The following is a 17,068-nucleotide window of genomic DNA, read 5'->3' on the forward strand; positions in this document are numbered from 1 at the left end:
TCAGTTTTGCCTGAATAAAACAGCAGAAATGTTCCTTCGACAATGGAAATGTTTCTTCTTCCAGTATATTTGATTTCAAATGAGCCTACAATTATATTGAAAGCCCTGTTAACATGCTCCTTTTCCATTAGTCTAGGATGAGTAACAATTTGCTAGCTAAGCCACGAACTTGTTTCTCATGTTTTATTTCTGTGTGATATTTTCCATAAAGACAACGGGAAGCATTTAGGAGTGCCAACCACTTCATTTCCATTGTAATTTAGGTCGCTATGTCTTTTCCAAAGGGATCAACTGAAATCCAACAATAATTTCTAGCTCTGTTCTCAGAATGCATCAGCAAGGGAAGAGAGGACTATCTCCAAAAATGTTTTAAAAAATACATGTTCATATATCTACACACACAAAAGAGAGGAAAACAAAGAATAAAAGAAAAAGAAATGAGTAATAAGAAAATGAGCCTTAAAGCAACTCAAAAAGCCATGTACCTGCTCAATCCAAAAAGCAAAGCTGTTAAGCAGGAACCTGAGAATCATTCTAGCTCCAAATACTCATTTAGCAGCTAAGAGTTCGGGCTCTACATTATTTGCCCTTGTGCTTTTTGGACTCAGAAGAGTCTTTAAGTAGGGTTGTATGTACAGCCTAAACACATTAAGTGAACAAACAACATTAATTGGCTTTGGTATGCTGACACATGTAAGGCAGTCCATACTTACTTTCTGAAGAGGTAGTTCTTGTAGATCAAATTTAGACTTAGTCTGCAAGTTTAAAGTCATGCTTCTGCCTGCATGCATTGCTGAAATACCTCCATAGGGCAGCATGCCAAGGTTAACTGTGTTGTGTTTGTAAGCAGCATTCTGAGTAGAGGAAATAATCATGTGACAGGGTGTGAACACATGCTCAACAAACTGATTATTACATGAACATGTTTAAAATTTATAACATTTAACTTTAAGCGGGCAAACAGTAACTGTCTTTTAAACATGCACTTGATCAGACAGAAGCATACAGTAAACAGTGTTAGTTATGCACATAATGAGTACCATCCAAAACTACAGAAAAGACAAAAAGCAAGGCTACATTCTGTTTTACATCTGCTGCTAACTCAAGGGCATAGAACCTATTCTCTCATATATCATGATTGTAGTGACTTTGGACAAATGTTGTTCGTCTGTGGTAGTCTATTAGTTAAAAAAAATTCAAACAGTGAGATCTTAATCAAATTTTGCCAGCTCCAAATCTCATGGTCTCTTTCACATTGTGAGATAAACACATAGACAAGACAAATACCAGCTTCTAATTCTGCCCTAAAACGAAGGCGCTACAATGTTAAAGCCAAAAATCAGTGTCCTTTATTGCTCCGTCTATAGACATAATTACAGCAACTCAGAAAAAGAGCTGGTCAAAAAAAAAAAAAAAATCATTCAACCTGACTATTGGCTAATTGAATTTACTGATTAATTTAATTAAACCAGTCAAAGAAATTGTATGTGAATCCAAAGTTTCTGACTTTTTTTGTTTCTTAAAAATTACATTTTAAACTGGAGAAGTTTCATAATGAAACTAAAGGAATTATGACTTGAGCTATTAAGACTACTTATCTAATGTACCTAAATACCTATAGAGCACTCTGGTGATATCTGCATTGTGGCTATCCTTCAACAGGTGCATCTCAGGTTATTCCAAGGGTCTGAGAGCTAGTTAATTTTCTTCTATAGAACTTCATTTAAATTAAAACATTTTTATGTCCCGTCATCAAAGAGTTTCCATTAGGACAATCTCCACTTTCCACCTCTCATAAGAAAGTAGTAATTGACAGTATTTGGCCCTTTTAAGAAATTCTCTTATTTTGGAAAAAAAATCTACACAAGTTAACTTAGTAAACTTTTTAAAAACTGAGTATTACTGAACAATAACAACAGGCAGTTATTCTATTCTGAGGGCATTGTTTGCAAAATAATGATTTTTAGCATCAGTTTCACTGAACTCAACTGAAGGACAATTAAACTCCTGATGGTGTGCTTGTCTACCGATCATATTTGTTATGGATCCTTGATTATATCATCCAGTGATTTTTCATTGTCACCATGCCAAAGATGAAAAGGACACTGAACATTTCAATCTAGCACTTGAATGATTCCTTAAGGTTTAAAATTATTCCAGTCTAGTCCCTCTTAGCTCCCGTAGAAGGGGAGCAGTCTTGGACATATGGGTTCATGTTTTAAATTCTCTCAGTCACAGTGGGACGCTCAGGTGGACGCATGAGCCTCGAAGTTAAACTACAGGAGAAAACAGCATCTTTTATCTACGGCAGTACTTGGAGCTGCCTCTCCAAGGTCAACACCAGGCAAGATCTTTAACCAACATTATCTTGGGCTGTTAAGCTTATCCAACATCCAGGCCTCTGGGCAGTTCTCTCTTATGAAGAATGGACAAAGATCGTGTAGTTTCTAGTATAACTATTCGATTTCTGGGTTCAAATCCTCAACTAAATTTCCCTGGGAAGGAAACACACGGTATCTCCGGTGCAGTCTGACTTTGAATGTTACGTTAAAAAAAGCACAGCTATGTCAAAACTAGTCTTACATAAAAGGTCTGTGCTTCGGTACCCTGAATTCAACTTTTTGAGTAGCTGGAAAGTTCTAAGTAAGATACAGCCTGAATAGCTCAGTCACGCAATTGAGATGGGGGGAAGAAATGTTACTTGGAGAAAACAGGAGGACAAACTTTCAGGCTCTACTGGCTTGAAGCAATACTCTCAGGTAACCTAATTTCTTGGAATTAAATAGGAAGCTATGGAATATACATTGAAATTGCTCTGGAAAATGAAAGACAGACTGAGGGAATTATAAACGAAGAGGGGAAGCGTGGAAACTAATTAAAAAGGAAGGTGTTGTCACAGCAATAGGAAACACACGTGAGTTTACTTTTAGTTTTCGGGATCTGGGCCAGGCAGGGCTTGCAGACTTCTGCCGATCCTAATCCCCCTCCCCTGCTCCTAGTTTCCTCTCTCAAAAATCCTGCTCCAGCTGGAGGAGTAGCTCCATTCAAAGGAGAGGAACCATTTATCTGAGAAACCAGTAAATAAATGATGGTACCAAAAGCATTTTGTCTTCTTTTTCATGCTTTGTTTTCACTCACTCCTCTGTTGCCTCAAATTACTAGTCATTGTACATATGCTCTGAAAAGCTTCTTATAACCTTTCTTGACTAGTTCATCTTACCCTGTTACGTATGGTCGTGTCTACACGAGGCCAGAGTTCCCAAACTGTACTGTGTTATTTGGCCCCAAATATTTTCGCCCTCCAAGTTATCTGTCTACATGGAGGGTCTAAGTTGAGGTAAGGCATGGTGACAACTGACCAGGTGTCTCCCACTGACAGCCAGTCATGAGGCTTTGATGAGGCTCCCTTCAATGGGACTGAGCATACCTATTTGAAACAGACATTCTGATGAAATATTTTGCAAGGAAGAACCAATTTCCACATTGAAAACTAACACCCACACTCACATTTGTTAGTTCACTTGTCCCTAAAAATAATTGTTTTCGCGTCATGTAGACACGACCTACAAACAATATAATTATTTAGAAAGAGTATACCTGAAAATGCAAAATTCAATATTAAGGAAATATATAATAAATGCTGTGACCTGTGCTTTTAGCAGGACACCAAATAAAATAATAAAACTACTGAGCAAAACTTTCTAATGGTATATTATTTCCCGGATCCCCAATTTACTCTAAGTATTTAAACCCTAGAAAATGAGAGCAGAAGGCCCTATTTTCACAAAAAGGACCTTAAGATTCTAAGGTCAATGCAGAGTACACAAGACCCTCTACACCAAAGCCACAAAGTACATTCAATGAGAATGGTCAATTATTGATCATAGTAGAAAATGAAATATCAGATTTCTCTTCAGGAGATACAAATAGGCAACAAAAAGTAATTCTAGGCTTTAAAATTATATATATATATATATATATATTTTTTTTTTACACCCTCCTCAATCACTATGCATTCCATGCTGTAATGTGACTCAGTTTGTAACTGAATTGGGATTAACTTTCTTTTTTTTGGTTGCAATATATGCACTAATTTGTACCTTTGTAGTCTTCATAAAGACATCGTCTATTTTTGTCACCTGTAGTATGATTTGAAGTTAAACATGTCTTTTTGTATAAAAATCAACATTGTAAATGGCAGGATTTTTTATTGAGGGCATTCAATCTCCGCTTATTTTATTTTTCTGTTTCTTGCTGGGAAAAGATTATTGCTCATTGGAAGTAATAACTTTAGTCGCCCCCTAGCAGTAACTGTGTGGGACAATTTTATAGACAAATTAGGCCTGACTTTATAATAAGTGAGTCTGTGCAGAGAGGGGCCAGATACTCACTTTTTCTAGATTGAACAAAAATCATACTCTTTAGGTCGCTAGAGAACAGTTCTGTGTCCTAGGAGAGGCATTCCGCCTTAACGGCTAGAAAGCACCTGAAGCACCAGCCCACACAACGGCGTCAAATTCTTTCTTACTAACAATAGTTGGGCTAGACTGGGTAAATCATTCGCCTACAGGTTACGGACTCTGGAAGGGCGTTAAACAACATCCACGAGAAACTGTTACGAGCCATTTCCCCACAATAGAGAGAGAAACAAAATGCTGATCGTCTGCTCATTCGTGTAGTTCATGCTTCCCTACATGTGCTTAGAGATGGCAGTGCAGTGCAACTAAAGGCAGGGGGGGTATTCTTACAGAGAAATGCCAGACATACCCTGTCTAACCTTCTAGCTTCTATATGTCTAAGCAGCTGCTGTCTCCAGTCTGCAGGCATTTTCCCACAGCTCTCCTCTCCCCTCACAGGGGCGGGCCTCGGCTTTATATCACTGTTATCTGATGGCTTGTCACCATAGTTACCCAAGTTATAGTCAGATGGCAGTTTTTCCAAAAGAGCTGCCATAGTAGGCCTAGCTGAAACTGGCCTGGTTTGGGAGGCACCGTAACTCTCTGTACTGTAGCTTCTTGCAGACAATGGCCTCCTCTGCGTAAGGTTTTTAACTGGAAAACTTCCCGCCTGAGCTTTCACTTCTTGATATGAAGGGTGTTCATCTTCGTACCTGCCATTCCTTTTCAGGAACTGGGACTCAGTCACTGAAACGCTGCTTTGGCGATCCAGACCGCCCCTATACGGAGGTCTGCCGTACCTATCACCCGGAGGCAGCTCATGAGGTTCACTGACCCTTCTAAACATGGCCATCTCTGTGGAGCTCGCCAGGGAGTCGGCTCTTCTCAAGAAGCCCGTCCTGGCACCTTGGCTTGCGAACTGGGCATTCACCACAGCATCCTCATTAACGGATGGCTGAGAAAATGAGAACATTTGCTCCATCGGTGGGTATCCTCTGTAAGCTCTGGGACTAACCAAATCCTTGCCGATGTTTTTGCCGGGCTGTTGCACGTACTCAGAATTGTGTTGAAACGGGGGCGGTATCCTCTTTTCGGCTTTAACTTCCACTGCTCCTTGGGGATTGAAGCTTTGGTCAAACTGATAGACTTTTTTGGTCATGGAAGCTTTTTGTTGCTGTGGCCCTTTACTACTTCCATACGTGAGCATCTCGTCATCCAGCATTGGGACCGACTGGCTTCGAGACATACTGGACATACCATGCTCTGGTCCCAACATTTTATCTGGCCGTTCATGGCTTCCTAAGTGATCACTCCCAGAAGCATAGTTTTCTAATGGTATGTTATACACCTTGTACGTACCAATGTCAATCTCATCGATACTCTGGGACTTTTTGAATTTATTGGACTTGATATCTTTCATGAGTGGGGAAAGCCTCTCTGTGCTTTTGCTAATGGAAATAACACCTTTAGAAGATTCTGGGCGGCAGTGGATCTGAGAAAAGACATTGCTAAGACTCCTGTTGGGATTGGAATCGTGATACTCCCATGGTACTCCTGGAGAAAAAGGACTAGGTATTTCAGCAGATTCTTTTATATGTTCTTTCCTTTCAGGCAATGGGCTGGTGGTGGGGGTTGTCTCTAATTTGGAAGGGAAAGCGGTCCTGTCTTCAAAAGGACTAGGGGTTCTGGTCCAATTCTGCCAGGGATTGGAAGGAGGCACTTCTGTTTCTGGTGTGTGTCTGTGTGTAGACTGCTCGAGTTCCAGGGGAACACCAACAATCCTATCCTGCCTAAGCAAAGGCCTGCGTCCGTGAGAAGATGTGCTTCTAGATTTTGAACTTAAGAGAGGATTGTTGTTGGCATTCTCGCCTGCGGTCTCCTCTGCAACAAACCCTGTGTTATCATAATGTGAACCATCAGGCCAGTTGTCCGTGAAGGCGTCACTCATTGGCAGCCGGTCTGGACGCTGCGGTACATTCCCTGGGGGAACAGCCTCCCGCTGGCTGAGTAATGGCTTTGAATCGAGAGGCTGTGGGAAAGATTGCGAAATCCTGTGAAGACAGTGGGAAGATGAGACATGAAAATAAGGACGAGCTGGGTCTTTGCCAGAAAGAGAACAAGCAGCCAAGACTGCCACAATCCTCTGTTTCACAGATCATTCATCCACACCTCACTTCCGATTAAGATGGCATAGTTATTTCAGGCCCGTTTCCCCCCCCGCCCCCCGCCAAATCCACCCCTTTACCTTGCTCTTTTATTTCCTCCTTGTAATCATCACCTTCTAACATATTATATCAGTTACTTACCTGTTTTATTTATTGTGCATTGTTGTGTGTCCTCTGCTAGAATGTAAACTCATGAGGGCAGAGATTTTTTTTTTTTCTTTCTTCTTCAGGCCTAGCATAGTGCCTGGCACTTGGTAGGCATGAAAATACATATTTGTTGGATGATTAAATGAATAAAAGAAATAGACAGGTCTTCAGTGATGGTCCTGCCACTGTCTGATAATTAGAATCACCTGATTCTTGGTCCTTATCCCTGGAATTTTTGATTCAGTACCTTTCCAAACTATTGGTCGAGAGTACCTTTCTTATAAGTACTTGATAAACCTAATGAACCCAAATTGTCTTCAAATAACATTTATTTGAAGGCCAGGTATTGAAAACACTAAATTCATTGTATAGGGAACACATTTTCCTAGAATGTAAATTATATTATATTATGACTTTTGGTCATTGGCTTGTTTATGCCAGTGACCACAGTATTTCTAGAAGATGCTCATTTTTTTAGGTTTATTCTAAACCATTTGCACTCTAATAACATTGAATAATATATATATACATATATATGTATATATTATCAGTGAGAGAAAGACCTTTAAGTGCTTTTGCTAAAGCTAATTAGCTAAAAAATTAGCTAAAGCTAATTGCTAATTGCTAAATAGTACATTTAGAAGGAACCTTCCAAAGTACCTCATTAAGCTCAGCTTATATCACAAATAACGAACTTGTAAACTGAAAGAGTTAAGATTCTTATCATGGGCACTGATAGGTAGAAATAGTTATCCATTAATTACCAAAGAATATATTGTTGACAGTAGTGATATTATCAGTAAAATATGAGTAATAATCATTGACTACCTATATGATGATTTGTATTTGTTGTTTGTACCTTAAAACATAAGAACAAGGCACAAAACAAAAGAATCAGACTGGGTAATTACTACCTCACTGAATCACTTTATTGTGCTCTTTGGCTTTTGATTTTTATCTGTATAATGGAAGTAAAATAGAGTAGGAACCATTTTGGAAAGATTAAATACTTTTGCTTATAGCCTAACTTTTCCAGGTGGTGATAAAATGATGATGATGATGATAACGATGATGACAATAGCAATGACAATTTTATTAAATATTTACTTTGTACTGGGCACACAAGTGCTTTCCATGCATCTTGGTTTAATCCATAACCCCACTGGGGATAGTGAAATGCCCACGTGTGTCTTAAATAAGTATTGGGCAAACAGGATTTTTGGTTTCTGATCTTTAAAATTTCTGTTCCTATTATCTCAACCTGATAATCTCCTGCCATCTCTCCCTTAAACAATGGTTTTGCTGTATAAAATGGATTCATCCTCTCCCGGAAATCCTGGGGGGAATGTGATTGCTTACCTGCCCCTTCCGTCTGTCTTCTACGCCATTCATGTGATGAATACAATTCAAAAATTAAGATCCCATTTTTTTAAAAAAAAGTTGCTGAAAGTAAGCACTTGGGAACAGAAAAAAGGGAATTCTAAACACACCTGTTACCCCATAAAGAATTATGTACTGCATCTTTAGCTGTTGTCTGCAAGGACCCCACTTTAACCCGGGTGTTAGAGGATGCTGAGGAAGCCTGGGAAGGTGAGTAGTCTGAGTAAGTGCCTGAGGAAACACTGTTATTCAGACAGTGAGTTTTGTCAACTTCAGACTCATCAGTTGATTCTGAAATGTAAAGGGGAAAATGTTATAATGCTATGAACATTGACAATAATGAACAAAGAAAAGCAAGTATGAAAAACAGATAGCATAACAATGTTAAGAATATATATTTGTAAAATATTTCTATAGACTATGTATCATAAGTTACGACTCGTGATTCGTCATGCACATGCATTTGTGGCATATTTTCCACATCAGGTTCACAGTGTTACCTTTTTTGTCCTTCCCTAGCAGAACAAGTTTGGGTGGGTACAGAGGGGTCTCAGCTAATGAAGGGTGAAGTTCCCCAATCCTCATTTCATTAGCTGGATGAACAAAAGAATCCTGAGAGATATAATAATATAGGACAAGGAAAGTAAACATTTAAACATTGGTTAATCAAGGTGGCAATATCTTTACTTGGCTCAGATTTAAAGATGGGGCTCTAGAATATAAGTCACTGTGGAGCACTGGGGTGAATCATATGTTTCTCTGAGGTGAGTACTAAAATGTTTTGTTCTTTCTAATTTAAATGAGTCCATTTGTTCATCAGACATTTTTTGAATGCCTGTTGATATGCCTGGCACTGTGCAAAGAACTGTAGAGTTTCCAAAGAAAGACAAAATGTCACCCATGTCCCTTGGAGATTTACCATCTAGTTGGAGAGATGAGATACATCTTATTATAACACACTACTGAATTATGATAAGCTGTATGTGAGAATATGATATATATATATATATATGATATATATGTGCATGTAAGAATCTAAGAGGGGGGCTCCCTTAAGAGTTCTAAGAGGGAAAGTCCATCACTGACCAACTAAATTTCTTTTCGTCCTCAACCATGCTCATGCACAATTGGGTCCTTTAAATCTGGCTTTTATTGCCAATCCCCCTCTTAACTCCTACTGTTTCCCAAGTGATCTTATCCTCAATTTCTTTAGTTCTATCATGCCTTCTTCCTAAGGTTTCTAATTTTCTCGTGATTGATCTAGCTTGCTAAATCTTCATTCTAAATCCATTCATTGAGTGTAATGAGCAACACTGGTACAAGAATATAACTTTATAAAGACAAATGAACATGTTAAAAAAGCCTGTGAATTTTAAACTTCTTTAATTAAAATTATTATTTCCAGTTAACCAGATAATGAGAGAGCATTGGGGAAGGTAAAATACCAAATTCTCACTTTTTTATACACATAAAAATGTTTTGTCTATGCCCACAGGGAGGTAGTGATATAAATTTATGCATGGCAGTTATCTTTATGTCTTTTTCTTTCTTTCTTTTTTTTTTCTTAACCCTAGGTTAATTTGAATTCAAAAAATAATTTTCAGCATTTTTCAGTTTTCCCATTAATTAGTTCTTGTTAGTTTAAAACATTAATGCAATAAATTTAGAAATATCTTGTTAAATCAAATAAAGAATATACTTGAGCACACAAATATAGTAAATGAAATGTGTCCCACTTTATAACTAATTGGTAATAGAAACTTTTATTATATATTTCAATGCCCCACATAGTGAGTGACAGGCTCAAGTCTTTGGGTATTGCAAAGAAACAGACATTTCTTTAGCTCCTGGCTTAAGTTCAGTTTTTTGGGTTGGTTTTGGTTAGGTTTGTATGAGAATATTTGTCTGTGAAAAACCTGGGTATATATCTGATACTTGTTAATTCTTTAAAGAAAATATTTCTAGCTGAACCTTTCATTTCCTACAAGTGAATTTTAAGACTCAGTGAGGTCCATGCTTACAGGGAAAATTAGACCAAGATCCAGCATAGAGGCAGGATTCTTGGGTTCATGTCCAAAATCTTCCCTTATATTGTGCCGCCTCCTAGTGAGCTCAACTGAGCACATTACAGACTTTTAAAATCCCGTTCCAGATTTGAAGAGGGATAGGAAAGAGAGAGGGATTGATGGAAATTCTGGAGATGAAGAGGGAAATCTGTGTTTTCATGGATTTTGAAAACTATTTCAAGGTATTATGATAAAGTTTTAAGGTGACAGAATAGAGAGTAAAAGCCTTTACACATCTTTGTAGAAATTTGTAAGTAGAAGCAGACACAAGTTTGAGAAATTGTACCATGAAAAGTCATAAAATATGTTAAGGCTTATCAAAAAATACTCAATTACAAGGTGGCATATTTCTCTTCCATTCCTGCTTTATCATTTATTAATCAGGTTATCTTGGGCAAGTCAGTGTACCTCTCTGTACCTTATTCAATTCATCAGTAAAATGAAGGTAATAGATGATAGGAATTAATGCTATTTTCTGTCTAGTACTAACATTCTATGAATCTAAATGTAACTTATTTGTTGAAATAAGTTGAAAAAGGAAATATTCTTATGACACCTGATACTGAAGTACAGGAATTTTGTTTTAGTCAACAAAAGAAACCAAAGAGTTGTACAAGCATAGAAATGTAAATATAATTAAGGGCTTCATTACTTCATTTTCCTTATGACTTATACAATCAGTGTGCAAGTTATCTTGCATGTATAGATCAAATTTTCAAATTTGTATCCCAAGATTGTGGCTGGAGCTTGGCATGGTAGGTATGGTATGACTCAGATTCAAGTCTCTGGTTCTGCTCAAGAATTTCTACTTTGAATCAAAAAGAGCTCTAGTGACTAGGAAGAGACTCTGATATCAGCTAATCATGAGCTTGCCCCTTTTCTCCAGAGTTCTGTGGCTCTCCACTTAGGAAGATTAACACTACTGAAGCAAGAACAGTGGATTCCCACTGATCCAGTTAAACTCACTTATCTTCATGAGCAAAATGATAATGATGATGATGATGAAGATGATGCCATCAGTTATGGAGGATCTATTACATATCTGCTACTGTGCTACTATGCTAAACACTTTATCTGTATCATCTCTGTTAATCACTTAACTGATAACCTAGTTTTTTACTGTTATTATTTTTAAGTTATTTAATATCATTATCTTTGTTTTACACTTAAGGAAATGGAGGCTCAAAGAGGTAAAATCATAATTCCACATAAGTCACCAACTCAGTGGGTGGTAGAGCCAAGATTTGAACTGGGATCTGTGCTATTGGAAGGCCTTCTGTGTGGTACTATGTATGCTCTGCTGTCTACCCTAAGAAAAGCTCACCTCTCAGCTGGACTTCACAGAACAGACAAGTTAACTGTCCAACAAAGGAAATTAATCATTGATTCTGTCTCTATAAATTCTTTTAGAGAGGCTGCAAGTTCACGTTGGAAAAGTGGGTGAAGCTTTTGGGACTACTACTATGGTGAAGGCAGTGGAAGTTATTGGTCGGGAATGAAATATAATGAGGGTCCCATTTTAAGCACCTTGAACCATATTTGCTTCTGGTAAGGAGACAGAAGAGGGGGAGAGAGAAAAGGTAGAATCTCTTTATTTCTTTAACCCATTGACCTTGTGTCATTCAAACTAAATCTCAGCTGCTACTGTTGTAGGGAAAGGGAGCCCAAGGTAGAAGTGACAGGGGGAAAAAACTTGTGTCTGAGCTTTCAGGAGTCCAGGTCTGGTATTAATAAAAACATTTAAGGACATTTTCAAGGGTAATTGACTACTCTCTATTACCAGGAGAGAGATGTGTTTTCTCTATAGAAAGAAATTGGGTGGAGTCTCCTAACAAACAAGTAAGTCCAGAAACTTTATGAACATGGTGGACATAGTGAACAGGTATCCAGTGAGAAGTTTTCTGTAATGCAGGGTAGTGGCCCACAAAAGGATTAAAGGCGGAGGGGCGGGATTAGCACATCATTCTCTTTTGGAAGGGAAGGGAATTATCATTTACTGTAGCTTTCCTCTTCACCAAGAACTGTGCTTGCAGCTGTATAAAAATACTTGTTTTCATCTGATTTTATCTCCACAAAACTCTAAATGTTATTGTTATCTGTAGCTCTAAAGATATAAAAAGCAGAGCTCAGAAAGTTTTCAATGACTTATCAAGATCACAAAATTGGTAACAAGGTAAATTCAATTAATGTCTACTAGACTCGAAAGCACTTTCTCTTGTTCCTAAACTGTGCTCCAAGGTACCTGTGGTGCTGTTTTTAATTCATCACAGGAACACATGGGTTAATTTAAATATTTGAGGGAAACAAAGCAATACTTGACATCAGTCAGATACTGTGTGAATTGGTGGCTCTCAGTTTTAATATTAGATTGCACTTTCCTTTTGATGACAATCTTTGTGAGGCTGGGTTTTTGGTGGTTGCTGTGATCAAAAATCAAGTGCTATTTGAAAATCAATGTGAAACAGAATTGTAGTATCTAATATGATTCCAAGGTTTGAGAAGATAAGTGGTATCCCACAGGGGCACACATTTCATTAATAAGTAGTTTTGTTATTTAAGCATGAAATAAAACTATTATTTTCCCTTTCAATTTATGTGTATTATTCTTCAAATGACCACTAGGCAGGGCATAAATATTTACTAAGTTGTTCAGACCTACTACTTAATAAATGGAACTGTTAGGTACTTCTTTTGGTCTATGATCCTTGTAACAAAATTACTAAGACACTAGAGGCATTTGTATACCAAGATTTTTAGAACACTTAGCCTTTACTCATTTCATGTCATAGCTTTATTTACCATACCATTCTTCTTCCTTCCTTCCCTCCTCTTTCCCTGCTCTTCTCACTCTCCCAATAGTCTTCATCATGATATTTTGCCTTTCCTCATATTATATTAATGTTTTAATATGGTAAATTGTTGTTTTTAGAATACATGTTATTCAACACATAGGTGATAAAACACAAATAGGTATGGCAGCCAACAATTAGTGATTGATTTGACAAAAACTCAGAGAAATTGTTCTTCCCCTCAATTAACTTCTAATTGGATGTAGAGACAGACATGTTATCGGTATTACAACTAGACTCTATCAGTTGTTCATGTACTGAACAGATATTTGTTGTGTCTGACTCTGTAGTAGGCACTGTGCTAGATACCAGAAAGATAATGGTAGACAAGACATACCTGGTTCCTACCCTCATGAAACTCAGTCTGAAGTTAATAAACAACATAATCATAAATGTTTTCCTTACATTTAACACAAATAAACAGGATGACGTGATAGAGAAAATCAGAGGTTCTACTGATCCTGGTGATCAGGGAAGGCCTTCCTATTGAGGTCATCTCTAAACTAAAACTTGAAAAGACGTGGAAGTGCTAGTCATATAAAGAGCTGGGTGCTACATACTGAATGTTTGTGTCCCCTCAAAATTCATAAGTTGAAACCTATATGATGATATTTGGAGGTGGGATCTTTTTGGGAGGCGATTAGGTCATGAGGATAGAACCTTCATGAATGAAATTAGTGCCAATGTAAAAGGGACCCTAGAAAGCTCCCTATCTCCTTCTACCATGTGAAGTCACAGAGAGAAGATGGCCATCTACAAACCAGGAAGTAGGCCTTTACTAGACACTGAATCTATTAGTACCTTGATCTTGGACTTCTTAGCCTCCAGAATGGTGATAAATAAATGTTTTTGTTTATAAGCCATGTAGTCTATGGTATTCTGTTATAGCAGCCTGAATGGACTAAGACACAGGGAAAAAGCAAATGTAAACTTCATAAAACTTATATAAAGGAATATGGAAGTAGAGGACAACCTTCATACTTCCCCGTCTTCCTTATTCATATGACCCTCCCAGCTGTATTCTTTGTTTAGCATAACGTATATTAAAACTCTTGGCATAGGGTTGGCAAATAGAAAGTGATCAATAAATATTGATTTACCTTTCCTTTTCCTTTTTTCCTCTGCTGCATTTGTAATCCATTTACCGTGTTTATTTTTATCATTTCTGTTTCTGGTTCTGCCTACCTCTATTCTTTGCTCCTTGGTTTTCCATATTTAACCATATGGATAAATGTATCATGCAGTGTGTGATACTCTCTTCCATATTCTTGACAGTATGAACTAAATAATGACTCAAAAATATCATACAAGTGCAAAACATACAATAAAATGTTTCATATACACTGGTCAGTGGGACACTTGGCCATCTGTATTTATTTTATTTGGAAGTTGAAAATATGGAGTGTGGTCCCTTGACCTGGATGAGCAATTCAAGAAGGGAGGATGATAAAAAAGCAATACTTTCTCTTTGCTCTAGGATGGCTAAAAGTTGGGGAAAGAAGATCTAGAATCACAGTTTTAGAAAAAGTATTGAAATTACCTGTGAGATTTCTGTTCAAGATAAAAGGTCAGGAGAAGAAAAAAAACTAAGAAAGGGTGGGATGAATCACTGAAATAATTATAAAGCTTAAGATTGAGTTTCAATTAGATAGGAAATAAGTGTTTTTAAGGAGGGCAAATTAGATTTGTGTCTTAAAAAGATCATTATTAGCGGCACGTGGGTGGCTCAGTTGGTTAAGTGTCCAACTTTGGCTCAGGTCATGATCTCAGGTCCCGGAATCGAGTCCCTCATTGGGTTCTCTGCTCAGCAGGGAGTCTACTTCTCCCTCTCCCTTTGCCTCTCCCCCTGCTTGGGCTCTCTCTCTGTCTCTCTCTCTTAAATAAATAAAATCTTAAAAAAATAAATAAAAAGGGCATTAGCAAAGTAATGAGGGGGCTGGGGACAATGTAAGCCAAGAAGTTGACAGTTTTTATAATAATGCAGGACAGAGTTGAGGGCCTGAGGAGGTTGAAGAGATACACTTAGATGAAAATGTAGATTTAGGTGACTGTTTGGAAGGGGCAGTGAGTGGGGAGAAAGAAGGAAAAAGAAATCAGGATACCTTCCAAATTTCTAGCTTGAGTAAGCTAGTAGATAACAGTGCTGGCAGAGATCAAGGTTGGGCATATAGGAGCAGAAGTAAATATGGGGAAGAAACATTAAATATAATTTTGGATTTTTCAAGTTTGAAGTGCTTGTGGGATAATTTTAAGATTTACTTTCTCTACAAGGGTTATAAAAAATCGATATCCAAAGCCATCTTTTCCTTGCCTCACCTATCCCAATCCTGTATTAAGTAATTTTAGAATCTTCTTATTTTGTAGGAAAATTACTCAGTTTATGGGTTATTATGACCTCACAATTATTTTAATGTTAAACTGTGATTGCATGAGGTTTAAATATGAAGTGTATGTGTATTTAGTGTGGACCTCCTAAATGTTGGCTTTCTTCCTTTTTATATTATTGGAGTGTCTTAGAGATAAAGGAAAAGTCTGTTTCTCTGCTATTGCATATCTGTAATATTTTAGAAAGGAAAAAGTACAATAATACTGATTTCATAAGCAAAAAGAAAAAAAAACAACAAAAATGAGTATTTACTTAAATTTTCTTCCCTGGATACCAGGCTGTATTCTTCTTTTCTGGGGCGGGCTCGTACCTCCACTGGCAGATATTCACACCAGGCTTATTTTTACTCAAGCTTTTCCCTTTGTCTGGAATGACTTCCTCTCTTTTGACTTTAAAAAAATCACCCCATTATCAATACGCAGTTCAACCTTAAACTGTTTCACATAACTTTTTAATTGATTGGCAGTGATTGCTTCTCTCCAATTTCTTAAAGTATTATATTCTCCATCACACAACTAATCATGTGATCATATTTTATATGATATGTTCTCTAATTACTTCATCTGTGGTAATTTTACTTGGCTAGGCTCTAAGTTAGTCGGGGACTATGTGTACATTTTATATTTCTTTTCTCTCTCTCACAGTATTTAGCACAGTGCTAAATATACAGTTGGTGTTTAATCAGTGCAACAAATTGATGCTGTGAAATGCAGATTTGTAAGAGTTTCACAAACCTAGATTTTTGAGAAGTAGATATAGTAACTTCTAGACGTACTCATTCATACCAGTTATGTTTCTAATGAAGATAAAAAGGTGATAACCAAATTAGCTGAAGAGTGAATGAGATAGTACAGAGGTGGCATAAATGTAGTTGAATTCTTTTCAGACCACACAAATTGATAAGGATAAATATCTAGTTGATTCTAAAACACAGGAATTAAGTTTCACATGGCCAGATCCAGAAAAGCTAAATTTCAAACTTATCTCCTCTTTGTCATGTTTATAAAAGTGTCTCCTATAAAGGTTTTAATCCAAACACAGAAACAAACAAACAAAAAATTGGCTCTAAATCTGATCAAGAATCTCACTGAGATTTGTAGAGTAAAAAAAAAAAAAAAATCTTCATTTAGTCTTTTCTAATGACTCATACAATAAAAGTTTGGGGTAGCCAAAAGAGTGTAGTGAAAATGATATAATGCACTTATTGGCCAGGCCTAGCTGAGTGAGCAAGTTATTCCTTCTGTGTGTATTGGAACTTTTGGAGCTTTATTAGTATTTTTAGGCCATGAGGGTATCATTTACCTGTAATTTATTAAATGCAACCCTCGTATTTTGAAAAAGTAGAGAGACTTATTTATATTTTAGGGGGAAAAAGGCACTTATCAGAGAAGATCTAATCAGTTAAAAAGACATATAATTTAGTAATTCCAAAAAATCCAAACCACACTGGCAATTACCAATAACCTTGAAATACCTCCACTGTAATCTCCTTTGGGGCTACAGGCCACTTGTGTTCATATTTTTCTTTCACAGTTTGCTCCGTGTTAGCAGTTGGATTTGAATTCTCAACACGCACTCCATGGCTTGGCTTACCCACCAGATTTTGAACAGATTTTACCATATTCTTTAAATCCTCTGGATAAGGAGTTGGATATCGTTTTAGGTTTATTTCAACCTA

The 17,068-nt window shown here is 37.2% G+C and overlaps 1 protein-coding gene across 6 annotated transcripts in view; it reads right to left on the minus strand.

The window, feature by feature from the left end:
* Positions 1-17,068, minus strand: part of LRRC7 (leucine rich repeat containing 7) — a 933,028-nt gene that overhangs the window by 78,660 nt on the left and 837,300 nt on the right. For 4 of the 6 annotated variants that reach the window (XM_073896538.1, XM_073896541.1, XM_025871826.2 and 1 more), the window contains 5 exons: positions 16,865-17,065; positions 8,590-8,701; positions 8,200-8,380; positions 4,768-6,448; positions 714-854 (listed from right to left, as the gene is read on the minus strand). In XM_073896538.1, the coding sequence (XP_073752639.1) occupies positions 714-854; positions 4,768-6,448; positions 8,200-8,380; positions 8,590-8,701; positions 16,865-17,065 (2,316 nt within the window). The remainder of the gene's footprint in view (positions 1-713; positions 855-4,767; positions 6,449-8,199; positions 8,381-8,589; positions 8,702-16,864; positions 17,066-17,068) is intronic. The other 2 variants (XM_073896539.1, XM_073896542.1) reach the window with 1 other exon arrangement.

This window comes from Callorhinus ursinus, unplaced genomic scaffold (genome assembly GCF_003265705.2).
Source record: "Callorhinus ursinus isolate GAN/ISIS: 27379988/994484 unplaced genomic scaffold, GSC_fseal_2.0 scaffold9, whole genome shotgun sequence".
Classification (NCBI taxonomy): domain Eukaryota; kingdom Metazoa; phylum Chordata; class Mammalia; order Carnivora; family Otariidae; genus Callorhinus; species Callorhinus ursinus.